The sequence below is a fragment of the Haliaeetus albicilla genome, chromosome 23 (assembly GCF_947461875.1).
Source record: "Haliaeetus albicilla chromosome 23, bHalAlb1.1, whole genome shotgun sequence".
NCBI classification, from domain to species: domain Eukaryota; kingdom Metazoa; phylum Chordata; class Aves; order Accipitriformes; family Accipitridae; genus Haliaeetus; species Haliaeetus albicilla.
The window spans coordinates 5,011,916-5,039,453 of NC_091505.1; the positions used below are offsets into that span (position 1 = coordinate 5,011,916).

General features: G+C 42.0%; 3 protein-coding genes across 6 annotated transcripts in view; 2 read left to right on the forward strand and 1 right to left on the reverse strand.

Moving 5' to 3' along the window:
• COL4A6 (collagen type IV alpha 6 chain) overlaps positions 1-11,905 on the forward strand; it is a 140,860-nt gene extending 128,955 nt beyond the window's left edge. For all 3 annotated transcript variants that reach the window (XM_069810975.1, XM_069810976.1, XM_069810977.1), the window contains exons 35-46: positions 79-186; positions 970-1,077; positions 1,499-1,570; positions 2,848-2,973; positions 3,328-3,444; positions 4,897-5,058; positions 6,025-6,123; positions 6,402-6,548; positions 8,260-8,376; positions 9,141-9,332; positions 9,565-9,851; positions 10,480-11,905. In XM_069810975.1, coding sequence (XP_069667076.1) covers positions 79-186; positions 970-1,077; positions 1,499-1,570; positions 2,848-2,973; positions 3,328-3,444; positions 4,897-5,058; positions 6,025-6,123; positions 6,402-6,548; positions 8,260-8,376; positions 9,141-9,332; positions 9,565-9,851; positions 10,480-10,740 — 1,796 coding nt within the window. In that variant the 3' untranslated portion in view covers positions 10,741-11,905. The remainder of the gene's footprint in view (positions 1-78; positions 187-969; positions 1,078-1,498; positions 1,571-2,847; positions 2,974-3,327; positions 3,445-4,896; positions 5,059-6,024; positions 6,124-6,401; positions 6,549-8,259; positions 8,377-9,140; positions 9,333-9,564; positions 9,852-10,479) is intronic.
• A 1,529-nt stretch (positions 11,906-13,434) lies between these two features.
• ATG4A (autophagy related 4A cysteine peptidase) lies at positions 13,435-26,052 on the reverse strand. 2 transcript variants are annotated; one of them, XM_069810987.1, is made up of 13 exons: positions 25,932-26,052; positions 24,448-24,558; positions 23,178-23,249; positions 22,722-22,820; positions 21,367-21,468; positions 20,746-20,818; positions 19,294-19,373; positions 18,279-18,466; positions 18,091-18,169; positions 17,022-17,167; positions 16,366-16,422; positions 15,089-15,200; positions 13,435-14,739 (listed from the first exon to the last, which is right to left on the reverse strand). In XM_069810987.1, exons 1-13 carry the CDS (start codon positions 25,939-25,941, stop codon positions 14,675-14,677), a joined length of 1,194 nt encoding a protein of 397 aa, XP_069667088.1. In that variant the 5' UTR covers positions 25,942-26,052; the 3' UTR covers positions 13,435-14,674. The 2 variants fall into 2 exon arrangements, with proteins under 2 accessions (XP_069667088.1, XP_069667089.1); XM_069810988.1 differs by lacking the exon at positions 25,932-26,052 and adding an exon at positions 25,799-25,821.
• Positions 26,053-26,180: 128 nt separating this feature from the next.
• Positions 26,181-27,538, forward strand: part of PSMD10 (proteasome 26S subunit, non-ATPase 10) — a 3,952-nt gene continuing 2,594 nt past the window's right edge. Inside the window, exons 1-2 of the mRNA XM_069811692.1 lie at positions 26,181-26,344; positions 26,490-27,080. Coding sequence (XP_069667793.1) covers positions 26,231-26,344; positions 26,490-27,080 — 705 coding nt within the window. The 5' untranslated portion in view covers positions 26,181-26,230. The remainder of the gene's footprint in view (positions 26,345-26,489; positions 27,081-27,538) is intronic.

Sequence of the window (27,538 nt, forward strand, 5' to 3'; positions counted from 1 at the left end):
AATGTGTTTCTCATTCTCTTCCTGCCTTTCTCCAGTTTTACTTGTGCTCTAGCATGCTGTCTGGTTTTATCCTTTCAGGAGAGAGAGGGAGAGAAGGACTCAAGGGTGAACCAGGCTACCCAGGAAACACTGGGGTCAATGGACTCAAAGGCAGCCCAGGAGATCTTGGCCAAGAAGGACCAGCAGGTACTGGACTAAGCATCTAAGTTCTGCAGTTCAAGGTGTAACTGTGGAACAACCTCACCTTGTTGTTTCCTTAGCCCTGGTTGGCCTGTCTCAGCTGAGGTTTAAACAAGAAGGTTGACAAGAAGATGGGAATTTTCTTTGATACTAGTGTAAGGTGTCACCTTGTCCTGTCATGACCAATCCTGTGGGTCAACCGTGTGGTGAATCCTGTACAATAGAAACCTAAAGGAATTCTTTTAACAAGTAGGGAAGACCTCAGTTAGATACAAGCAGTAGCAGCTTCTTTGCAGCTGCTTATGGGCAAGGCTGCTCTAAAATCTTCCACTGCAACACTTCTGTCTGTTCCCTCTCTAGAGCCGAACCTACACAGAATGATGGCTACAAGTGTCTTTGGGTAGTGGTGTACTACCAGGTAGATTCTCAAATTGTTATCAAGATTAAAGACGGGATAACAGCGAAAGTCGTTATTGGAATATTTTATTTGAAAAACAATTTAATTAGTTATTCAGCATGTGAACTGTTCCAGGGTGTCACTTGGTGGATGATGAAGAATATCACTGCTATGGTTTAAAAAAAAAAAAAGAGCTATCAAATAAATAGCTTGATAAATGCTATGCTAGTAGTGGTAGTGAGGAGAGATTTGGATCTGGTTTTGCTTTATCTAAATAGTAGTTTATTCACCCGTCTTACAAGTTAAGTGTGGGAACAGAAGCTGTAAGATGGAGCTGTGAGCTGTTCCATCCTGGATGTGTAGTACAGGAACACTTTTCTGCTTCTTTTTAGGAATCCCTGGAAATGCTGGGCTGAGAGGAATCCCTGGGCCATCAGGACCTCCAGGGCAGCCAGGACCTGTTGGATTCCCTGGAGCTCGTGGAACAGCAGGACCTAAAGGTATATCTGGAGCCTGCACATGGTGGGAGAAACTGGGCCAGAAAACCAGTGTTTCAGCCAAGTATATCACAGCAGGAAGGCAACACTGTTATGTGTGGGCCAGCTGTGCGTGGGAAATCAGCTCATTTCTTGGCAATGTTAGTGCAGGCACCAGCTGCTAGAAATAAGCAGAGGAGTGGTTGAAAAGGGAGAGGCTCTCACTTGATTTGGATCACTGATGGGTGTTCACTGAGGGTAAAACCAGTGAGAGCAGTGGGAAGAGTTTCCATGAAGGGGGCCTGTGTGAAGGAACACATACTGTGTTCCCCTGTGTGGCAGGTTTCTCATACATGTTGTAGTCTCCATGAAACATCTTATGCATTTCCACCTAACTAGATCATTTGCTGAATTGCTCACTTATGTGTTCCCAATGTCTCTTCAGGGTTTCATGGATTCCCAGGTTTAAATGGTCTGAATGGCTTGCCAGGCACAAAAGGGTCTCCTGGAACACCAGGTAAAGGAAATGTGTAGTAGAAGTGTCATAGCTGGGGAAATGCATACACTGGTCCATCATGAGAGCAGTGTTCTCCACAAAATTCCCCTATTTCACCCAGTTCTGGATTTAATTATATCCTGAAGAAAAAAAACTCAGGATACTGAATGTGCATGAACAAATTCTTCTTTAATGCCAGTAAGAATAGGATGCAGCCTTTTGAGTGAAGAGGCTTTTCTGTTGATGGTTCTCCTTGAGTTCCTGAAGGACTGTGTCACTGCTGAAAAGTTGATGGAATGAAATCATAAAACTCTTCCATTTCTAATGGATGCTTGATTTTAGCAGGGCGGCACGAAATGTTTGCTTTGAGCTGGGCTTAGCGATGGCATGTTTCCTTACTGCTTTCCATAGCCCTCCGTTATATGGAGCTCAAGAAAGGCATCAGTAAAATCAGAAGCTGGTTTCTTTGATTAGATTCTGGATTCTGCTTTTGGGAAGCTTCTGCTGGATTTTTTTGTATTTTTAGCCATATGAAATAGAATGTGGTTCTGTTTTGCAAAAAGTGTTTTACTAAATGTAAAGAGATGGAGAAAGACCTTACCAAAGAGACTTGTTTAGTTACAGTCATCTTGTAAAGCAGCACTTAAAATTTGTGGCAGACATTTTATGCATGGAAAAGGACAAACAGTCTTGATGTGTACAACTCGAGTGCTACCTGTGTTTTCTTTGTTTAAAACATTCTCTATTGGAAGGTAATGGTTTACAGGATATATCCTCCACAATTTTCCTGTCTGAGAGAGCTGCTTAGTATTTACTCTTACCAGAGTGACGTGCTGAACATCTCCCTGCAGCTCTTCCTGGGAGCCTCTGCCCTGCACCACTTGTGCCTCAGTGTGTCTTCTGCAGTAGTCTGTGCAAACTGGTCTCTCCATGTTGGAGCATGAAGCCCACTAGATTATTTGAAGACTAGGAGCTTGAGTCCATCTTGCGTCCTCTTGAGAGACACAGCATACCGGCTGGCAGGCAAATCCTGTCGCAGAAGTGCTATGTTCACATCCTTGTACAAGAGCTTGTAGGAAGACCAGAAGTCATATGCTTCTCTCTCAGCATCCTGCAGATTGTTTAAATTCACTCAGCACAACCAGAGTAGCACATGAGGCACCAAATCTTTTTCTGTTGTTCTACAGAGAGAGTAATAAATGGCTAATTTTTTATTACAACTCAGTTTGTGTAATAATTTAACTGCTATTAGACAATTTGAATAGGCTCTCTTATCTTTGTTAACTGTGTTTAATTAGGTCTGAGTGAAGCTGGACTGAAAGGCCCTGCAGGTCTCCCAGGTCCGAAGGGTGAAGAAGGTTCTCCAGGCTTGGGTAGAGGAGCTCTAGGATTCCCTGGACCAAAAGGCTCATCAGGAGACATGGGTAAATATTGATGTTCTGGAAGCCCAGTAGGATGTATTGCAGCTCAGGTTAATGGGTTGCATGGTCAGCAGGATTACCAAAGAGAACTCCTCAAGCCACAAAGGTGGTTAGTAGTTTGACAGGTAAAAGTTAAATCTGTGATGTGCCTATATATTTGAGAGACAGTTGGTTACACTGTTCTTACAGTGTCTATACCTCTCCTGAACAGCAGAATATATAATTTTTTCCCCTCATGTAGTGACATGTCTCTTTGTTCTCCTCAATATAAACACTACTCAGCCACTACTGTCCATGTCTATGAAGATCACTGCAGAGCTTTGGGTACACTATCTCACTTTGTATTTCTTATTCTAGGTCCCCCTGGTCCTGTGGGACTGCCTGGCTTGCCAGGAACACCTGGAGCTTCTCTTCCTTCTGATATACGTGGGAGACCTGGGGATGCTGGCCATCCAGGAACTGATGGGAGTTCAGGTATGAAGAGAGGCCTCTTCAGGAGAGTGGACTAGCTGAGGGGATTTCTGTTTCTTTACGTGCTTCCTTTGAAGTGCTCTGAGAGGAAATGTCTTAGATGAGTAGTGTCACTCTAATAACCTGGGGTTGAGAACAGGGATTGAGAATGAGGAGATCTGTTTTCAATTCCTGCTATTGAATCCTTATTTGATTTAGCCTGTTATTAAAGCTCTCTAGTTCATACTCATTTCCCCTATTGTGGTACTGAAGACAGACTCGGGCACTAAGGTAGGTACTTAAGTCCAGTGTAGTATGTCTAAATTTGGACACCAGCTCCATTTTGGACTGTGGTTTCCACAGCTGTAATCATAGGCTCTGTGTAAAGTTGAGAAGTATCCTGTGTGAGCTGGGAGGCAGCAAAGCTTCATTGCTACTTAGAGGCACTTGCCATAGGGTTGACAGCAAGCATAGTTTGAAAGATTTGTCATGATGGCATTGGTACCCATTCGGTACCTCACCACCTTGCCAGAGAGGCTGAGACTCCAGGCCTTTCCCTGGCCAAGGATTTGAAGCTATTGCTCTCATTCTCCTAAGGAATGTCTGAGTCACCAGGCTAGCTACCAGGTGGGACAAGAGCTATGCTCAGGCCCAGAATCTGAAGCTAAATTACTGTGGTTAAAAGGATTTAAAAATTTATGAGACTGTCGTGGTTTAACCCCAGCCAGCAACTAAGCACCCCACAGCTGCTCACTCACTTCTGCCCCCCCACCCCCAATGGGATGGAGGAGAGAATTGGAAAAAAAAGGTAAAACTCGTGGGTTGAGATAAGAACAGTTTAATAGAACAGAAAGGAAGAAACTAATAATGATAATAATAACAATAATACACTGACAATAATAATGAAAGGATTGGAATATACAAAACAAGTGATGCACAATGCAATTGCTCACCACTCGCCAACTGATGCCCAGTTAGTTCCTGAGCAGCAAACTGGCCCCCCCCCGGCCAACTACCCCAGTTCATATACTGGGCATGGCATCACATGGTATGGAATACCCCTTTGGCCAGTTTGGGTCAGCTGTCCTGGCTGTGTCCCCTCCCAACTTCTTGTGCGCCTCCAACCTTCTTGCTGGCTGGGCATGAGAAGCTGAAAAATCCTTGACTTAGTCTAAACACTACTTAGCAACAACTGAAAACATCAGTGTGTTATCAACATTCTTCTCATACTGAACCCAAAACACAGCACTATAGCAGCTACTAGAAAGAAAATTAACTCTATCCCAGCTGAAACCAGGACAGAGACCCAAGCGGATATAAGCGGGTAGGGTCTGTTCTTTTTCTTTGGGAGGAGGACACCCCTGGAAATATGAACACCCAAACAATGACTGTCCTCTAGAAAGACACACTGGGAATAGCCCCAGCATTTACTTTGCCTGAGAAGCAGATTGCACTAATTACCCCTGTTGTCTCTAGGTCTTCCAGGTCCTCCAGGATCACGAGGGCCCCCTGGCCCAGCTTCTGACCAAGGTGACACAGGCAATCCAGGTTTCCCTGGTGTTCTTGGCTTGCGAGGCATTAAGGGTGATGTGGGACCCACTGGTCCAATTGGACTCCCTGGAGCATCTGGATTCAAAGGTAATCTTGTCCTGAAAGGGTCTGGGTGTGGCTTGGCAGCTGTCACCTTGATAGTATGAGTGGCTATCGTGTGGTTAGTGTGACTGCTTTGAAACGAATCCTCATTCAGATGTAGGCACAGCTGAGTTTGTTGTCCAAGTCTTCCTTTTTGGCCCATGGAGGTTTTACCTACTGACTCCAAAAGCAGCAAAGTGAGGCCAGCTCAAGGTGCTCTTCAGTGTGTCCCTACTGGTTTTTTTTTCCTTCTCTTTTTTTTTTTTTCCTGAGTAGATGATGTCCACATGCAATGGTGCTGTGCTTGTCAACTACAGTTACCCACTTGTATTTGCTGTCTAGGCAAAGACTGGAGATGCTGTTTCATGCCACCTATCATGTATGCTCAGAGGCATAGCACGGTGGATTTAGGTCTCCATAAGAGGCTAGAAGGATTGTAGGAGTTAAGAGATCTTGTTCTGGGCTAAGGCAGGGAGCAGGCCACACTCTCTTTGGTCTCTGCTAAAGGAAAGTAGAGGGCAGCTGCCAACAGGAACTCTAGTAGCAAGGTTTCAAAGAAACCGCACAGCTCAAAAGCCAGGAATGGGTGGAGAACCATTGCCAGGTGAAGAAATGTATGTTGTCTTTGTAGGTTGACAGATCCCCATCCCTCTGTGCTGTGCATAGAGATGGATTCCAAATAGAAAAGATATGTACTCCCCAAACACTTTCCCTGGGCTACCCAAGGAAAGGGAAGAAGACTTTCAATAACATGTAATTATGTAGCAGTGGAAATTCTTGTCTTGGGGCTCTGCAGCCATTCTGGACATCAAAATGGGCACAGAGTTCCTTAAGGGTCGTGGTCCCCTCCATCTCAGAGCTGAAATGCTGTTGCCATTGCTGCCGTCAGTGTGTTTCTCAGTGCCCCAGCTGTGGGTCAGAATCAGGAGCCTATGCTTAGCCCGTGAGGTCTTTAGCTGTGTATCTTTGCAGGTATAAGAGGTGAGCCTGGCCTTATGGGGATGCCAGGTAAAGATGGGCCTCCGGGGGATCCTGGTCACCCTGGGCTGAAAGGTGAAACAGGCCATCGAGGTGAGTGCTGAAGGATTTGAAAACCTGTACTTTATTGCACATGGTTTGGGCCGGGGAAAATTTCAGAGCTCCCTTAATGGGCTTATCTGGGGGACTCTTAGTTTCTTGGAGATTGAAATAAATTAGAAAGAGTTTGACATACCACTTTTTACAAAGATACCCAGTGCTAATGTACTAAGGCAGTCTTAATTTAGCATACTTCTCCTTTGTGTCAGTATTATCATCAAAACTGTGAAATTTTTATGGGGTACTTACACTGTCATTTGCACTATATACAGGTCTCCCTGGCCGACAAGGGGCTCCAGGTATAACCCCACAGCCAGAAGAAGTCACAGCCCCTGCAGGCTTACCTGGTCTGCCAGGAATTGATGGTGTCCCTGGCTTTGATGGAGATCCCGGATTCCAGGGCCCAGCTGGAAAACCAGGTAAAAAGTACACTCAGATCAGTGAAATGCTGGCCTTCTGGAAGAGCAACGCTACTTTCTCAAATGCATTAGGAAGGTTTTTCTAATAAAGGAGATAATTCCAGCAAAATGCATACAAACATCATGTTTTATTATTATTAGAATGTACTTGATAAATTCTGGTCATGCACTTTTATAGTGTTTTTTAATTCGGTTTCCAGAATTAGGTGCAGCAGCCTGTGATGCAGCTGGTATGATACCAGCTTTGGTACTAGCGGGTGGAGTGGTCATGAAAATGATTCACCACTGAGAATTATTGGAATTGTCAATGAAATACTGTAACTTGAGCAGTGCTGGGAACTTCAGCCTGCACCACTGTGGTTCATATTGTTTGACAAAGCAACTTTGGTAGGTCCTGTACTGCTTGGCTCTCCTAGGCCCAGCAAGTCCCCATGATTCCTTTCTCAGCACTGCCACTTAGGCAATTTTTAATTGTTAGTATTCTCTTTTATTCATGAAAACTCCTAGAGCGGTAACATCACTTAGCACTCATCCTTCCTCCTAGATATTATCCTCAACCCCGTCATGGTGAATGGAGCTGTGTTAGTTCCTGGCTTCCTGTTGTCATTTCCTAAAGTGGATAAATGTGCAGGGAGTAAAAGCTGAGAGAGGCTTTATTAATACTGGTCAGGCAATCAGGTAACAGATGCTGCAGAGCTGTGGAAAGAGAGAAGTTCACTGGGAAATTACCCCTATTTATACTATTTTTAATGCTGAATCTTTACAAAAGTTGTGCAAATGTACAACCATCTGTTTCCCAGTCACATGTTTCTTTATACTAATATTAACATTCCGCATTACTGATCACATGCTAGGTACCTCGCTCTGTGCAATTGCATAACAACTTCTGTCTCTTTATACTGTTTTCTTATATTTTTACTTGTACCATCCTGAACACTTATTTTATTGTTGGTTTATCCAATCTGTGCCAGACCTTTCTGCTTTGGACTCAGGACAGTCCTGAACGGACTCTAACGGTCCATAGGCATGCACCACCTCTTACATCTCACTAAATTCTAAGCCTTTATATTTAGAGCACCCTTCACTGCCCTGAGACTTTTTAAAGCTTTGTCAGTCAGATGCTCATCATTGAATATCGTGTGGAGGAGGGGAAAGGTGAATTTAGTCCAAGTCAGTGGCTCTAATTTTACATAATATTTAGGCTGAACATCCAAGGCCAGTTTTCTGGTTTGAAAAAAGGGTGAAATCAAGCAAAAGAATTGACTTCATGTGTTAAGCAAAATTTCAGCAAGGTAGCTCAACTTTCTTCAGCTTACAACAGCTGGGCCACTATACCAGAGGATTCTTGTTTTCATAGTGGCAGGAATCTTGCGAGACAGATATGAGAAGAGTTCACAGACTTCCACAGCCATCAAATTGAAACCTGAGTCTTAGGTCCAATGTGGCTTCAGACTAAAATCAGTAGCTTATCCCAGATCTCAGTGCTGCACTTTCAGCCTTGTCTAATGTTCAGCTGCATCTCTTGATCCTTTAACAGACAGTCAGATCACGTGGAATCCCTGTACGGAGTTTGTCGTTTGTAACCACAGCAGTTGTAGAGTGAGGTCTCAGCATGGCTGCTGACAACATATTTCTCTTCTGGAATATGACTGCATGAGTGAAGGCATTAGTGTGAGGAAATAATGATAGTAATAATTGTATTTAATCTCAGGTACGAAAGGTCTGCCAGGAAGATCTGGTTTGAAAGGACGTGATGGTTTACCTGGATCACCTGGCATAGTTGGGGATCCAGGACCTTTGGGTGCCCCAGGACCACAAGGATTTGAAGGTAATTTTATGATTTGGGGAGCACAGATCAGAAAGAAGCAATCAGTAGAATTCTGTTTGCCTACAGGTTCTGCAAAGACCCTCCCCAAGCCCCAATTACCTTAGGAAGACCTGGGAAATGTACACGATCTTGTGTCTTACATCTCCACTGAAGTAAATTTAGTCTTCAGTGAGGAAGATTATGTCATGTGTCATTGTTGTCTATCACTGCTGGTGTTTCCCTAGGTACAATTCTGAACATCTTTTGGTTTTAATATTTTGTGGATGTGGGAGTCATCTTGAAGGTCTAGATAAGCAAAATGGTATTCACAGTGAACACAGCTGTGGGGGTTGGATAGTAGAGGAAAGGCACAGTGAGAGAGATTTGGATTCTGCCACAGATTTGTTGTACAACTTTTGGCCTTTCTGTGTCAAAGGAATATCATAATGAAGAGCACTATAGCAAAAATGAATTTATTAGGCTTTGGTTGGTGCTTTGAGATACTCACCATTATTGTACTGTGAGATATGTGCTAACACTTTGGCACCAGAGTTGTTGGGCGAAGAAAGAAAATTAAATGAGGTAGGAAATGGGTGGGTGCTAGTGTGAAATGGCTGCTTTTAGAACTGCTAAGTCTAGTTACACATATAACAACCATCGAAACTTGGGGTCCTCATTGTACATGACTGACATAAACACAATGACAGCAATGTCAAAATCAGGTATAGAACCAGCTGATGTCCACACTGCCTATCAGTAATAGTGACTCCTTTTCTGTCTTCTAGGTGTTGCTGGAAAGCCGGGCTCACTTGGTTTGCCGGGAATGCCTGGTCGGAGTGTGGGTGTTGGATACACTTTAGTGAAGCACAGTCAGTCAGACCAAATCCCACCTTGTCCCATAGGAATGAATAAGCTCTGGGATGGCTACAGCTTATTGTACGTGGAGGGGCAGGAAAAGTCACACAACCAGGATCTTGGTGAGTTGACAGAATTCTCTCAGGCACAAACAATGTAGGCCAAAATCTCATTTCAAATGAGCCATCTTCATTGGTACCACAGGCGGTTGTAGTAGAGGTGGTGGAAGTCTGCTTGGCCAGAATCTGTACTGGGAGCAGCGTCGCTTGTGCCATCCTCCACATTCATGTCTGGTGTGTATGAGTTGGAGTGTTTGGCAGGTGCTTGGTATGACCACTTCTCCAATTTTTCCAGGTTTTGCTGGCTCATGTTTGCCTCGCTTCAGCACCATGCCTTTTATTTACTGCAACATCAATGAAGTGTGCTACTACGCCAGCCGAAATGACAAGTCCTACTGGCTCTCCACCACTGCTCCTATCCCCATGATGCCCGTGGACAGCGTTCAGATCCCACAGTACATCAGTCGTTGCTCAGTATGTGAAGCACCTTCCCAGGCTGTGGCTGTGCACAGCCAGGACATCACCATCCCACAGTGTCCCCTTGGTTGGCGCAGCCTGTGGATCGGATACTCCTTCCTTATGGTAAGGATGCTATTGCTAATGCAAAGGCAGCTTTAAACATTTCTAGATCTCCTCTTTGATTAGGTGACTGAGACGGTATTCTGTGAGTTGCTTACAGGAAACTAGAGCCCTGTAGCTTCTTGCCCTAGTGCATTTCTTCTTTATCGGCTGGCCGGCTGTAGGCTTTCTGAGTTTGTTCTTGTACTGCTCGAGTTCAGTAGTAACACTGATGCAGTAGTTCTGTAATGTCACAGATGTTCTTTGTTCTTCAAACCTTTAAATGTGGAAATGCTAATTAAGCTACAGCATTGTCTCTCAGTGGAAAAAGTAGAACATTTTCCATTGCACTCTCCTAGAAGCTCATTAGTGTAAGATTGTTAGAAAAATATGAAGTCAGCATTATTGTTTCCAAATTTTCCCAGCTTACAAGTGAAAAGCTGGTTTTCCATTACACCAGGCCTGTATATTCAGCCTAAGCACATTCCTTTGCTGCTTCACCTCTAGCCCTGACTCAAAAGACAGATACATACAGCCAAGGTATAATTTTGGTTGCCTGTTTTACTCCTTTTAACAATGGAACTGGGGGACTCCCCTGTTTACCTCCCATTCTGTTCCTTTGAACTCATTTAAACTGACATCTTTATTTCAGCATACTGCGGCTGGTGCAGAAGGTGGAGGTCAGTCCCTTGTCTCACCTGGTTCTTGCCTGGAGGATTTCCGTGCCACTCCGTTCATTGAATGCAACGGTGCTAGGGGAACATGCCATTACTTTGCAAACAAATACAGCTTCTGGCTGACGACCGTTGAACAGTCGCAGCAGTTTGTCAGTGCTCCTCCCTCAGAAACTCTGAAAGCAGGACAGCTTCGAACAAGGGTCAGCCGTTGCCAAGTGTGCATGAAGAACTTGTAGTAACAAAAATGCAGTAACATTAACAGTCTTTGTTACCTAAGACCAGACATCGCTGGTGTGAAGAAGGATAAATTCATAAACCTGTTTTGTGTGTGGTTGATGGGTGAATCAGGATGGCCAGAATTCTACAAAAATCGAGTGTCAAGTCCAGGAGTCTGACTGCGCACAGAGGAGGAAAAGACCAGTGCTCTGAAACCTTTTTTACGGAACATGGTGCTATGCTTTTACTTCAGCGGGTTTTTTTCCCCTCAGTTACGGCTACCTCAGAAAGTCTCTGCGAGTTCCTTATTCAGACCGAAGAGTAACTGATGTCTCACATTACACCACTCCTCTGTCCAAGGCACATGCCAGTCATCAACAAGAGACATTTTTCAAAAGTTATGCTTTATTAGTATCTTTGCAAACAGTATTTGGTCTAGTGTAAGGGAATGAAGACTCATTCTCCTATGAAATACAGAGCTAGGTAAAATTTATCAGTGTCCTGTAGGTGACTTAGAAACACTAAGCATTAATGGTTGATAACTGACTTCCTTAGTAAGACTCAAAGATTAATTTGTTTTGCTTTGCTTATTAAACAGATGGGACGTTCTTTCCTCCACTGACAGGTAATCAATTCTAACCCAGACTCTCGCCCACGGTTGATTTTAAAGAGCTACCCCAGTGAAAAATGCAATTTTTGATGTGAAGATGAATCCAAAACACGTCTAGCATTTTTCATAGCTTTCTATCGAAATATATTCCAGGTAAAATGTCTGCTTCAAGGTCTGTGCGTATCTTCTTGCAGTCTAATGATGTGCAGCTACCAGAAACATTTCATTACTAGGAACATAAATTTCCTTTCTGAGGTAGCCTTGGCACACTTGTTTTGTAATTATTCAAGCTGTGTGTATCTGGAAAGTAGAGGCTTTACTAGATAGCATGCAGGCTTACACAAACACAGAATCTAGCGGTTATGGGATGTACATTTTTTACTTTTACAGGCACAATGTGTTGTATACTTCTTCCTCTGGGCTTTATTTCTGTTAGTTTAAAAAATTGTATTTCTAGTGTATGCACTCGTAACTAGCCACGCTTTCCTTAAGGCCATAATTAAAGAGAAGTGCCACTAATTCTATTATCCTTGTATATTTTGAGGGAAAGCCATGAAAAGGTATGCTAATATATATATATATATATATATATATATATATATAAAAAATGAATTCATTTAGTTGGGTTAAAATTATTATTATCAATCTCTCTAGAGTGAAGCATATGAAATCCTTATATATTGACATTCCAGGACATTTGAAAGAAGTGCCTTGCAAATACACTATCACCTTGGCTTAAAAATCTTTAAGACAAAATTGTTCAGAAAATTATTATTAATGCAAGACTGAGACATTATTTCAAAGTACTCTTTCTTTACTAGGTTCTAGGGCTCTAGCTCTATCCAGCAAAGTACTTAAGAACATGCTTACTTTTAAGCAGATAGTATTTTTACCTTTAATGATTATTTACATGCATAGTATAATACTGTCTTCCTAGATTGGGGTCAGAGAGCTCTGCATGTTCTAGTGTTGAACCACACTGGAGATGTGCAGGGAATTTGTGAAGGACAATTTAGTCTTTCATTTAACTTATTCCTAATTGTGGAAGATCAGCAACTGCTTTGGATGTATTTTGCAAAAATCTTTAAGGCATTTTAACACTCCTGAGTGGCAATCCTTTTATGCAGAATATCCAATCTACTTCCTAGCTGTCCTAGCACAGATCATATTGTGTTTACATCTTGGGTTATGCAAAGGCAAGTTTAAAACATTGTGCGCACACAGTGAAGCTCACTACTTTTTGAAAATTCGTGCAAATAACTGGCAAACAATAATGAATTTTTCAGCCATTGGGCTCCCATGGTGCTGTGAAAAGGGATGTCAACCAGGTATTGTAGCTACAGGGACTTGGTTTTATTTTTGAACATGAACACATGCAAATATGATTCATTTTTTTATCCAGGATGAGAGCCGTACGCATTTTAAGCGCCACTACCTTTAGGGAACTGCTTCTATTGCAGTAACCAGGCTCCACGGCTGTCGATGGCCAAACTTTAAGTTCAACAGCCCAGCCTTTTCCCACACAAGCCCTTCTCGGTCAGGTGCACGGAGTGGGAATTCCAATCACTTTCTCCCATCGTCCCCATTTTCATCAATCTGGTTACCCCACGCAAGAATACTTCTTCAAGAGGTCAGCGGGGCCCACACCTCCCCTCTGAAGAGTGTTTACATAACAGCTAAGAGCTATGTGGGGAGTAAGTATACTGTACTCCACTGATGGATTTTTTTTTTTTCCTTTTAATTATTCTTTAGCTTAGGTGCTTCCTGGGTTTTTTTATTTTTTAGCAGTTACTACTCAAGACTAAGCATTTCAGAGCAAGTGCTTCATGCTTCATCTTCATTTTTGTCTGTGGGGAGGAGAGGGCTACAATTGCTGTTGCATGAACAGTAAGTTAATCAATTAAGAAGTAATGCTTTGTTTTAAAAAAAACATGCAGCTAATCCATGAAGAGGGGAAGAAAATGGTATGTTTTTCTAAGTGTATAGTTTCCAAACTGTGGTTAATAAACACTGAAGGCAAACAAGATGAAATATGATCTGGTTAACTATTTTCTTGGAAATCACACTGGCCCTGATCAAGAAGTGCAAGTGAGAGGAGACAGCATTCGGTATTTCTCTATGTTGTCATTTATTGGTGAAGATGAAACTGTGCGATTCACGTCCATTACACTACCATGACAAAATGACCATAACGGGGACTGTCTGATAGTAAAAAAGGAACTTTATAATGGATTAAAAGATCTTTGCCTTTAATTATTCTGAGCTGGTTTTCTTATGGCTGCTGGAGTGGAGAGATACTCTGCCTTAGAGATAAAACCGCACAGGCTGTTCTGATAAACCTGTAGAATTAAGGCACTTTTACCAAAACAGATTTCAAAAGGCAACAAGTCAAAAACCAACAAGTAATTTGCATATGCCTATATATTAAGTTTTAAGATAACCTGGTTTACATTTAGTTCACACAAACAAATTAACAAAATATAGCAGCATACAACCTATGAAAAGCTTAAGAAATTTATTAGATGCACAGATAAAGTGCTGTAACAGAGAAACTTGTGTAAATCTTTTTTAAAATAAATAAGGTACAGTTAAACCACCTTTGACTCATTTTAGCTCCAAAAGAAAAGTCAGCCTAAGTTTTAATGATCTGAATTTTAAGGTCAAGGTGAAATATATCGTAACTATAACAGTGGTTGTGATCTTTATTAACTATTTGAGTCTCCTGTTCCCCTTGAGGTTTCCCAGAAACAGGAAGGCTATTGCAAAACGTACACATTAGACATAGTTCCTTTTACAGAAACATTTTTGTAATAAAGTGTGGTTGCTCAAATGCATGTTAAAATATTTAACAAGGAAACAATATTCTTCTGATCCAGTTGATCTTTTAAACAAGACAATGTTTTTCTATGATGCAGCCCACAGGAGGGAACAGAAGTAAACATCCTCCTTAACTGAAGACTGTTTTGCTTTAAGAACTAAACTATTGCATTATATGAGAGCAAGAAATACCCATTTTGTGTTATCCCTTTCTCCAAACATACAGCCCATTGATATACTTATTTTTGCCTTAATCTCAAAGGTCCATTTGTCTTCAGGAAAGACACGTATTAGAAAGAAGTTCCCTTTAAGGGTCTTATAATAAAAGATGAGCTTTTACTGCCTTTCCATCTGGGGAAGCTCTTTGACAGAAGGAACTGTCACTGTTGGAGTTTTGGATGCTACTAGGTTTTTGTGCTCTGTTATCTGTCATTTCAGGCACTTTGGGGCTAACATGGCTGTTTGATTTAAGTTAATGCAATAATATTAGCAATATGTTCAATACTCAGAGGGGTCACCAGTTTCCCTCATACACTCAGGATTTCAAATTCTTCTTCCAATTCAAATAGCTTGTCAGTAGATTCAATGAGTTCTGCAAAAAAAAAAAAAAAATTAAACAATTTAGAATCTAAAGACACGCCTGATTTTGTTTACTTAAAACAAAACAAACCACCAAAAACCCCACTTCTCTGGAATGTGTCCTTCAAAGTATTTTGTAAGATTATTACAAAAAAAAAATATCTATCTATCTATCTATCTGTGCTAGCAATTGTATGTGGCCTGTTTGGATAACCGTCTGATATTCTGTAAGAATAAGGCATTTAATCACATGGTGATCGCTTGACACTTTGGAAAGCAGAGTTATTCCACCTGTGCTTATTCTTCCATTTGCTAACGAGGAACATTCTGCTGCACAATAGTACTTTTGGTCCGTACTGCACCTGCTCCTGTAGTTGTCACTTCGGGCTTTGTTGGAGGTATGAAAGGAGGCCAGTGTGGTGGATGCTTCTGGACCAGCTCAAACATCCGTAGACTCTGTTGCTTTAGAATCTCCTGAGGACAGAATACTTTCATTTTAAAAGATGCCTGAAGAGAACCTTCAAACACAAAAATGTCTGCTTAATTAAAAACATTTTTAATGATGGATGTCTATCAAAAACAAAAGGCTTTGTGCAGACATACAGTGACAATCTGTTATTTCAAGTACCTGCTGTTATGAATCGCCGCTTCACAGATGTCTGCAATATTTTCCTAGTTGAAAACACACCTGGCAGACAGATCATTTGAACTGTCCTACAAGTTATCAGTGTGTTGTAATTAGCTTTGATATCCATACACGTATAATTTTGTTTACATGTAGCAAACAGACACCAAGAACATGCAATATTTTCTGCCTTTTAAAAGAAAATTACTTGCACGGGCCTCTCTGTGTTCAAGTTTTCTGTTGATCAATGGGAACAAAAGCTCCAAAAAACCCAACAGATTTGAAGGATAGGTTTTGATCAGGAGAAAAGTTATTATTGAAGCCAAATTCTACTCCTCTTCAATCAGGTAAGCTACATCATATCCTCTATTTCAGTTATTTACTAACTGCTTTCCTTAGCTTTTTTTTTTTTTTTAAAATGCCTTTAGAGGTTGGTGTTACTTCACATCCATGCTTCTGTTGCTTAGTACACCAGCTGCATGCAGAAATGTCCTAAAGTCAGTTTCCTGTGGCAGCAAGCACCTCTTGTGTGTCCTGCAGTTCAGCAGGAGCTGGAGGGACTCAGCACTTACAGAATCAGACTTTTTGTGGTACCAGGGACTAACAGTCATAATTAGAACATGTAATAATATACATGTCAAACAATAAAGAAGGATCAGGAAGCAAATAAATAAATAAAAAGGTACAACATAGCACTTAAAACTTACTTTTTTTTTTTTTTTACTTCTCAGTAAATGACTAAGTTTCAGTCAGTAACACAGTAGTGTTAAAAAAAGAAAAACTTTTAAAGCGTATATATTTACACTTGTTTGCCAAGTGGCAGGGTTCATGATTTGTCAAAATGCTGAACAAGCTCTAATTAGCAATTCAGTAGTACTGGCTTACCCTGATGCCTTAATGCATTTTTCTCTACGGCTCGTTTAATTTGCACGCAGAGAAAGATGTAATGGGAATTTCCATTAAAAAAAAAGTATACATTATTTCATACGGAGCAAATAAAGATAGTATTATTACCTTTTGTACAAGACTACACCAGTTATCAAAATCACATTCTTCTTTGCAAAAGAAGCCCTAAGGAAAAAATACATACAGTAGTATTAAATAGTAACAATATGCCAGTGAGTGAAGGATGCTGTGGTATCTTTATGCATTGTTTACACTTTAGAAACACACGTCTCAAGTCACAATCACCCATAACCCAACCAACGGATACTGGCATGGGATCAGATTTAATTTCTTCAATTACCACAGTATTCTTGTGACATACGCTGGATGACTTCTACAAGTAATTCCGTTTAAAGATTTGTAAATTATGATGTAAGTTAAGCTTAAGTAACTTGCCCAGAGCAACCATGCATGTATGGTAGTGATGCAATAAAATAAGGAAACCCGATTCAGTTCCCTGCTTTGACCTTTAAAACACTTCTTGCATAAGGTAAATGCTGCTCAGCAAAGAAAGTGAATTAGCTCCCTAGGATACAGTCAATTCCCTGCTTGACCGAAGATTAATGTCTCCTATGCAGTTAAACTACCATGTGTTGAATTTTAGATCATAGAAGACTGCCCTGTGATCTTGATTCTGCTCAAGGAAATGTATTACGGCCCTTATCAATATACAGAGGTTTTACTTTGAAATAAAGTACACACATCTGTTATTTCCTAACACCTACTAAAGCTACTGAAGGGTCCAAATTCATGATCTTCATTCTGTGTGGGGCTTGCTGGCAGTGGAAGCTCTGGTCATCAACTGTGCCATTTTCTTCCGAATCTACAAAACTTTGAGTGGTGTGAGGGTCCAAATAGATCAGCTCGTTGCCTGTACGGGTAAAATCCATGTTGATAATAAACAAGAGACTTTAATACGCACATACTCCATCCAGACTTGTAAAACAGAAATTAGATTATCATCACAGTCCATATCTAGACCTTCTAGCTAGGGAGTCTTTAAGAGAATCGGGAAGTCAGACACACTAGTTTCCCCACAGGATATTTAGTATAATTTTCTATTGTGACCTATTACTGTAGATCTTTTGGTTTGTTCTATCTTTGTCACACTCTTTCTATGTGAGGTCCACCACGCTTTTTAAAAATCTCATCTGTTGTAATCCCTAACATTCCACAGATCCAAAGGTACAGGAAGCCCACAAATGCAATGTGTAATCCCATTAGGCATTCATTCAGAAATTGGAACAAAGAAATCTGACTAAAACAGTTCAGGTTTTACAAAAGGAAGAACAAAATATCCATAAAATTATGGATCAAACTGGGGGGAAATCTGAAAGACTGAATCTAGCATTAACTATTGCTTTAATTAAGAAAGGAAGAAATGGAAGAAGGTGAAAAAGATACTGCTATCAGAAAAGGTTTGAAATACGAGAAAACAATGTAAGAAAACCAAAGCAAAAGAATAAACCAAGACACCCTTCATTAGGAAGTATTAATGATTAGGAAAAATTCAGTATTCTAGCAGTAGTGACATTTGACACTTGTTAAATACTATCAACTTTTCTTAGTGGGTTGTTCTTGCTTATATCATTACTTAATTTTACATCAGTTTGCTGCTACTTTTCTGTTCCTGTAAGGAAGATATCATACTATTCCCGAAGTATCTGAGGTATGTTTCTTTGCTTCTTCTACTCTATTCTCATGCTTAAACTGCTTACTATCTCCCCTTCCAAAAAAAGCCCCCTTTCTCTTTAGATCACATGCATATTTGGAATAAGTTTCTTTTTTCCTTACCTAAAAATCCTATGAAATAATAGGCATTATTTGGTTTCCCTCCTAATGCTCCCAAAGACTGTGGCATCTTAAAGCATTCCTAGGAGGTCAAAGGGAGAAAAATGAAATTGAAGTCAATTTGTTTATTGATACAACAGATACCTGAACTTATTTCACAATAACAAACAATTCACTGAAAAAAACCTTACTTTAAACGCATCAATATATACTGGATTTATGTGATTAATCCCTAGTCGTAGAGGTATAATAAGCAAGAGGGGCTTCCAGCCTGTGCAGAATCCTGCTGTGTTCTTATTTCGGCCAAGAGCACTTCTGTGCAAATGTGCACTGCTGTGGGCTGCGCCGCTGCTCTGGGGAGGGGACCAGCACATTTTCTCTGTGGGAATAAAACCAGAAATCAACGAATGCACAAAGGAACACAGAGCAGATATTCCTCTCAATTGTGAATTCAGATACTTTGCCAGACCCGTTTATAGGGCTCCTGTTTTAAGACAAAAGGAGCAGGGCACGGAAATTGTAACTATTTAGTAGAAGTAATGCTAGCAGATAGAGTATGTGCTGGCACAGTAGTGAGACATGAGATAAACGACTGGGGGATAAAAATTTAAGACTGAAGTTAATACTGTCAAGTCTTGCCCATAAAATGTCAGGGAAATGAAATGGCACAGATGATAGCATTAGAAACTCTTCAGGGAACTCTTCACTTCAAATGATGCGAACATAAAATAAGCAGAAGTAGGCACTAAAGTAGAAATAGGTCGTGGCTAAACACCACTTGTAAATCCACCTTTCTTACAACAGAAAATTAAGCCTGGCCACATGTTTCTCTAGGATCTGCCCCTGCTTTCTCTTTTGCCTGACAAAAGCACATCTCTTCTTTGGCAAGCTCTGTATTAAAAACAATTCTGTGTATTTTTACATATTGCAACTGCATTCCATTTCTGGGGTGGGACTCTAAATAGCACAGACCAAACTCCCATCTTCTCCCAAACTGCATGGTGAGTTGGCCACCAAAATGGCCTACATCGTTCTGTGCTAGCTTTAGTTCTGGACACCCAAAACCCGAGTTTGCATTTCCTTTATTCCTTTTCTTAGCCTGGGAACAAGTAGGGTTGGCCCAAAGTATTTTGTTCATATTTAGATACATTCAGGAAAATGGAGTCAAATCAAAAACTGTAACCAGAGAAATAATGTTTCACTTACTGATGTCTTCAATGACTACTGTATTGTCCATAGATACGTAAACTGCTAGTGAATTCCATTCATCAAATAAAGCAAGCTTCCTAGAAAACATTAAAGTAATAATTAAAATAAACTAATTAGGACCATGAGGGCAACTTTTCATTCAGGACAATTAGATGGTTCTTTAATAAAAAAATTAATTTTTTTCTTTGGAAAAACATATTCCTTGGATTTTTTTTTAATCTCCATGTAATAAAAAGATAACTTTGAATAGTCAATGTTTAATATATTTAGAAAAATAAACACCGAGTGGTATCAGGAAAAGCACACGCACTGTACCTTGTGAAAACTGTTTTGTCTTTTTGCCAAATGCAGTGATAGGAACAGGTCAACCACGTAATTAGGTTTATTACTTTTTACTGCATTTAACAGCCTCTAGAATGGGATCCTGCCTATTGTGCCTGGCATTGTCTAGAGAAGGAAAAAAATTCCTGTGCTAGTTTTGCACGTTACTTTTCGATTAAGAAGTTCCACTAAATTCAGTGGAACTGTTTCTGTGCACGTGTGGACAGCAGACTCAGGGCGTTAAAAGCTAGATCAGCTGAAGGTTTCTGGCACCCAAAAGTTAGGAGGGAGGCATAGTAGCACACAGGTTTCTGTCCACTTGTGTGAAATCCAAAACTCTAGGCAAGGGAGCTACACTCTTAAGCTGCACAGGCAGAGTCAGCTGTCTAAAATAAGCCAGAAAAGCCTGTATGTGAGTGCTAAGCCATGAAGAATTTGTAAGTGAAAAGAGCTGGAGGCCAAGGCATGCTTTACCTCCTCTCTCCCTCTCCCCCCAAAATGTGTGTCTGTCCCAGGGCTGCAAAGAATTGCTGCTGAGCACTCAGAACCTGCAGTTTAGCGTCAACTTGAGATTTGGCACCTCCACCTATCCCTCAGAAACGGAGCAAAGTCAACTTTCTCAACAGTAGCTTCTAGACTAGGAGGAGCTGCCCATGTTTTATACAGCAGCCTTCAGGCAGAACTGCAGCTCAGACAGTGAGGAACTGCAGTTCGGTTCCCTCCTTGGCCTGGATGTCTTCACTCTGATGTGTCATACAACCACTCTGATCTGCATGGTGGCACTCCTGGCATCTCACAGCTGCGCCACTTTGCAGAAAGGAATACGTATCTCTGCTGCTTACTGGTTAGGGCATACAGGCACCATTGCAGGAGAGACCTTCATGCAGGTCTTCCCCAGGCTCTTGGTATATTAAAATTTAGAACTCGCCCAATCCCAACTCAGTCCCTGCCCACCAGGCTACAGCATCGTGGTCTGCACTGTACTTGCAGACACATGGCATGTATATTCCTGATGCTGAGAGAGAGGGAGATCAGCCTTTAAAACTGTGTCTTGGGCCTTATCCTGGTCTCTGAGCTTAGCTGCCCCAGGGGAGTACATTCTGAATGCGCTAGTGTGACTTGACTTACTTTAGTACTTGAGCAACTGTGTTTGGTCCAAACCATTCTCCAATTGATTTCCCCTCTCCAACACCCATCTGCGCTGTTTTTATGAGGGAAACCACACACACACAGAAAAAAAAAAAAGACCACAGAGAGTCTGGTCACAATATATATTAAATAGCATGACCTACTAATATTTTGTCATACATTCTAGAGCAATTGCAAACTGTATTTAGCAGCAACAACTATTTTCTCGATCTGCTCTTTTCAAATCTTAATGACTGCTAGTTCCTTTGCAAAAAGTTTCTAAACTGTAATGAGAATTACAAATATTAGTGTCCTTTATTACAAATTACAGCAACAAGCTTCATGACTGTCTATTTTAGTACTATCAACTCTGGTACCCAAGGCCTACATACTTTATCAAGAGCTAGATTCTAATATACAGATTTATTTAGGTCTCAGTGAATAACATTTCTGAATTATTACACTTTGTACCCATTTGCATGCATTTTTATTTATATATAAACATACACATTCTCTTCATAATCACCTTTTTAAAATTTTGAATGAACATATTTCAAATTAGAAAGTTTCAACACAGCAGGAATTTCAGTGGAAAGAAAAAAAGTTGATGTGTGTTCTTACCCATTTGGTGGATGGAATAACAGCAATCCTTTCTATCTAGAAAGCACCGTAAGATTCTATGATATTCTTCTGGTTGTTTTTTGTGTTTTTCCCATTGCCAATCTTACAGGAAGAAAGTTATACAGATTAAAATATAATGTTTCCATCATCCCAATCAAATTTCTAGATCGTAGAAAGCCATAAAATGAGACGTTAAAAGACTAAGGTACAACTCATCTCTAATATTTACAATTTGTTTAGAGTTCCTAGAAGTCGCAGCTTGTCATTTATTATCAAGCTCTCCTTTATCATCACAGGCTAGATTGTGAAAACTGGGAAAATAAAATAAAAATGTCAACTGCAACTATATTCTGAGTGATCACTGCCGAGAATTGATAGCTACTGCTGTATGTGAACTTCCAAGATTGTTTAAAACTATATGCTCTGTTTAGATTTTGCTGGATTTGTAAGCATAATGTAAGCATTTGTAAGATAATGACGTAAGATCCATAAAGCAAAGTCCAAACACGTTGGCCCTCTCCCACAGCAAAATCCACAACATAGCTTTGCTATGTATGCTCTTGCTTCTAACGTAACGTAGCCCATTTACTGATAGAGAAGCACATACATAGGGCTGATACTACCAAGTAGCTAGATACTGCAAGTTCATATTCTAGTTTTTCTCAGGTAATTTGTTTGTTTGCCTGCTCCTTCAGTTAAATCTTAGCACCTCCGTTCTGTGGATTCAGTTATTCAAGTGGATAAATCCACAAAGCATGCTGCCATAGAAACCACAGCACAAGAGTGTGAGGATTACAGACCTAACCGTAATAATTTAATTGATAACAGTAGCTACACACAGACCAGACCTATGATACTTACCCGTGATCCTGGGATGTGAGGTGTTGATACAGGCTTAAGAGCTTGCACTAAGGGGTTCAGCTGTGGGGTTTGGACCTCAGGCTGGTGACGGGTGAGTGGTCTGTGAAGTACTCTGTGTGATGGCTATCACTACATCACTATTCACACAGTCACTCTGTGCAAACATTTGGTGGCTATGTAAGCAATGAAGAGAAGGGTAAGAACTAGACCCACGGTGGCAGGTTTTCCCTTGGCCTCAACTTGGTTATGCCTCAAAAAGACTTATAAAATAATGACAATGGGATTCCCTATTTGTCCTCCCTCTATTTCTACTTCTCTGCTTAAGGCTGGCATGATTTTGCCCTGTCAGACAAGAATAATTCACCAGTAACTTCTACTGGGGCATCAAAGAAAGTTTCATTAATAAATTTAGGTTTTGTGCTTTTATGGAAAACTACAACAAAAATGAAACAGTCCCCAAACAACACAAAAGTTCACTCAGCAACAGTACTCGCCTCTTCCTAAATGTCTGCAGATCAGTGCTTGTGCCAGCATCATCTGCCCACATCGCAGCATACATCCCCAGCCAGCATCAGATGAAGGACCAGTGCCTCCTATTAAAAAAGTTCATTACAATCAATATAGGCTTTAAAATGAGCGCAGCACCACACAGAAAATTTCAGAGTTAAAATCTCTTAACAACTGTCCTATGGATAAAAGGCACTGAGCAAGACTGTTTCTTTTTATATTGCTGGTCTAACTTTACTGCTTGCTCTACAAACACAAAGACCTGATTATATGCAGGTACAAGTAAACACAATTTTTAATAGCTTTAATATTTTGTTTGCATAAACAATTAAAACGATGCTCAAAACATTCTAATGCTGTAAAAATCATTTTTCAGTCCATGATAACATCATTAATCCTGCTATCTAATTTATAACAAGGCAGCTGGTCTGCTGCGTACTCACCAATAGGCGAAAACTTTCTTCTATACGTAAACCAGAGACGGGCACTTATATCCAACAATAACTTAGATTTGTCTGGAATATTTTTAAGAGGAAAGAAATTATTAAAACAGACTTTTAAAACTGAAAAATTCTAATTTTCCCTGTACAGTCAATATATGGAGTGCATGGAAGACTCCTGTTAGCTTTTATGTATAAGACCCTTAATACTTAAAACTTTTTTAGCTGTTTAAACACAGAGAGCTTTTGTAGACTGCTAATTAACTTAGTAAGGATGAAATAATTATTAGCCAATGAAGTTTTACAAGGTGTTTGGGAATGACTATGCCCAGCTTGAATGAAACAATGACGGAGAACTATGTCCTCAGGAAAGAACTCGTACAGCAAGTTAAGAAAGGTGAGGAATTTCTACATGCAAACCAACATGGAATTATGCATTACCTCCAAACCCAATACAAAGTCATTTTAAGAAAAGGTTAATAATATTAAATTTAATTAAGTCTCTCTTTTTTTTTAAACACATGCACTTACAGAATTCTCCCAAAGGCTCTGAAGTATTCTTAAGAATCTTATTTGCTGCATTTTCTCTGAGCCGTGGCTGAGCCTGACTGGCCTTTTCAAGGGATCCTGCAGCCGATCAAGGCTGTGTGTGGTACCCTTGGCTGTCTTGAACACCATGCCTGCATTGATGGCCACTGCCTTTGACATGTAACACAGGAGGATGCCCTTGCCTTCTCCCCAAGGAGCAAAACTCATTTCTGAAATCTTATTTTTATATGATATCTAAATACATGACTCTGCTATGACTCTCATGTCATATATTTATTTTCATCAAAATACAGTACGTGTCCTAGATTAATTTTATTATTACTATTATTATTATTCTGTTGACATATCATTGTAGTTGCAAATAACAGGCTGCAGACAGCATCCCTCAAGGGAAAATAACATTGGTAACTCCAAACATTCCCCAAAAGTTATTTACTTATCTATTGCCGAGGCATTTGATGTTGAGAAGTGACCAGCCTCATACATGACTAGCCTTGCTACAAGTACTATCTCTTTGCATGAATTACGATAGAAAATACATTGGTAAACTTCTGGTTTCATTTTAGGATGAATACAGCTGTTTATAGTTGGTTTCTTGTTGACGAAGAAAAAGAAACTTCTCTCATGAGACATTTAGAGAACGTAAGGAAATCAGGAGCTGCTGCTGCATGTGAATCTCTGAATATTCTACAGATTTTACAAACAATTTTCATTCTAAAGATACCTGTGTTTAGGTGGTGTTGCCTTCCTAGAATCCAGACTGGCTCATCAGTTTCTGGAAATTCTTCTAAGTAGTCTGACAAAATAGTGATCTGGTTTTCATACCTAGATAAAACTGAACAGGAATACACAAAATTCAAACTCCATTTTATCCATTTGTTCTTTTATGCACAACTTTGAGTTCTTAGACTGAACTAGTTGTAGCTAGTCTTTGGGTCTTTTGAACAGTGCTGCCAGCTGCATTTAGTCTTCTCCTTTAACGAGCTGCTCCGTCACTGAAATATCCAATGTCTTGGCTGGTTTTTATTTTGATCCTCAGCGAGTGCTGAGAGAATAACATGGCTGACACCTTGATTATAAGCAGTCTGACTGAAGTCAGTAGCAGAAGTTCAGGATGACTGCAGTGAGAGTAAGATTTGATTCAAGGAAATGAGGAAAGGAAAAAACAATTTAAGCATCACGGCATATGCCCACGCTTGATCTTAAATTACAAATACTGCCACTCAGAGCAATTATGGCCTTGTGCTTAATGGGAAGCATGTGAAAAGTGTTAGCAAGACTGGGTTTTGCTTTCCTAATTGGAGATTTGAAACACTTCAGAAAAAAAAAAAGTTGTATTAATGTTATTGTTCAACGCTAGATCTATTTAGCAGAACATAACAAATGATAATTAGTACTGCTAAAAGAAGACAGTTCAATCATTTTTTAGACCACTAAAGCAGACTTTTTTGGAAGAGCGAAACAGGCCTTCAAGTGTAGAAATGAATGTAAAAATCACTTATTTTAGATAGCAATCTTAAAGGAATATACTGCTAAAAAATCAGAAGTTGAAATGGAAAGCAAACACAACTATATTTTACTCTTCGAGTAAGTGCACATACATACAGTATGAAGAACGAATGATCAGCAGGTAAACATATAAATATATATTAAAAAATCATGTAAAAATATACACTGTAGCAACCAGAAGGGAAATTGAGCTACACCACCCCCGACTGGAGCACCCAGGACTGAATTCAGAGACACCTTCTCCGCACGTCAGGGACACGACAAACTTCTTCAAGACCGTCTACAGAGCCAAAGAACTTCGTAACGCTGCGCTCCGCCAGAAAAAGCACCCCTCTCCGCACTTCCAGGGTAAACTGCCCGGGTTTGGGTCCGCAGCCCGGGAAGACTCTCTCCCCCCCCCCCCCCCCCCCCCCCCCGAAATCCCACCGGAGACAACCGCCTCCCCCCGCCACACGACGCCTCAGACCACCCGGGAAGGGAACGGCCGGGCCCCCTCTCCCTCTCTCCCCTCACAGAGCCCCGACCCTCCCGCCGCCGCGGCCCGCCTCAGCGCTCCCCACACACACCCGCCGCCGCTTTCCCGCCTCGGCCACGCCGGCCTCAGGCCGCCCCCGGACCCGGCCGAGCCCCCTCTTCCTCACCTCAGCCCTCCCCACCCACCCCCGGGAGAGGCCTCACGCCGCCGCCGCCGCCCCTCACCTGACTCCATCCTCCCGCTGTCACCATCCTCCTCCTCCTCCTCGCCCCGACACGGAGGCACAACACGGCCGCGGCGCGGGGCACCCTGGGAGGTGTAGTCCCGCCCGCCGGCGGCAGCGCGCCGCCTGGCCGCCCGCTGGACTACAAATCCCATCGGCCTTCGCGGGACGAGGGGGCGAGAGGAGCGGGCCGCTAGGTGCGATTGGCTGGGTTGGCCCCCGGCGCCTTTCTGATTGGCCGGCGAGCGCGCCGAAGCGCCGCCCCTGTCGGCAGGGGGAGGCGGCGAGGCGGCCGTCAGCATGGAGGATGCCGTGTCCGACGTGGGGATCTGCAACCTGGCCTACGCCGGGCGCCTGGAGGAGCTGCGGGCCCAGCTGCTGCGCGACAGGGCCCTGGCCACTAAGGCCGACCAGGTCAGCCGGCTGCGGCCCTCCCTGCCCGCCGGGGCGAGAGCGGGCGGCCTGCGGGGCCGCTTCCCGCCGGGCGGCTCCTGTCACACGCAGCCCCCCTCCCCCCGCGCCCTGTTTCCCGCTCACCGCCGCTCCCTCCTTCCCTCAGGACAACCGGACCGCGCTGCACTGGGCCTGCTCGGCGGGACACACGGACGTCGCCGACCTCCTCCTCGGCCTCGGCGTGCCTGTGAACGACAAGGACGATGTGAGTGTCGCGGCCATCCCGGGACACCCCCGCTACCCCCGTGAGGGGCCGGCCCGGGGCAGCGGGAGGCCGGGGAAGTGCTGTGAACCGGTCTGTGTGGGGAATTTGGTTGCGCAGTTGCTGTCCGGAGCCTTTGCCGTCACGGTTTCGGCCGCAGAAGTGCCCCTGGCCAGCGGTCCGGTGGCGACTGGCGCTGGTCGCTTCCTCCTCTCCCTCCTCCCGTCAGTTGGGGTATCCAGTGTGGTATCTGGGAGGTTTCAAAAAGCGCACGCTGCTGTGTGCGTGCTAGGAAGGCAACCTGAAGTATTTCGCTGTTTATGTGGAAGAGGGGGTAATGAGACTTGGATGAGCCCTGCTTGTTGTCACAGGAGTTTAGGAGAACTCCTTACGAACAAAGTTGCAAAACCAGGGGGTTTTGGGTTGCTCTCGGGAGTTTTTGTGTTACCTTTATCTTGGTGTGATCCTCTTAAATATGTTGTGACGGATCACGAGGTACCCTGAAGACTTCTCATTACTGGGGAAGGCATTACAGAGTAGGTGACAGGTTCAGTTGGAAAGGAGACGGTCTGTTACTGTTCTAGACGAAGGGTTGAAATAATTACATCCATTATGAAGCATCCTAAAGGTCATCCTTAAAGAAGGAAATGTTGTCCCATCGGTTTAATTAAAGGATAAGATATAGAAAAGATTGCAGAAACTTTTGGACACCCTTTTCTGCCACTCTTACTTGTTCTTAAAAAAGCACTGCTGTTAATTCTGCAGGGGCGAAGCGCCCTGCAAGATACCATGCGTTACTGCATAACAGAAGCGATTTCTGTTATTTAACTGGCAGCTTTTGCAGGTATGTGAGAGGATGTGAGGCTTGTCTCTCTGGTGATAATCAATAATATTGAGTTTTACAGTTATAAGAGTATGTGCAGTGTGACTAATGAGTAGTCAAGTATGTATTG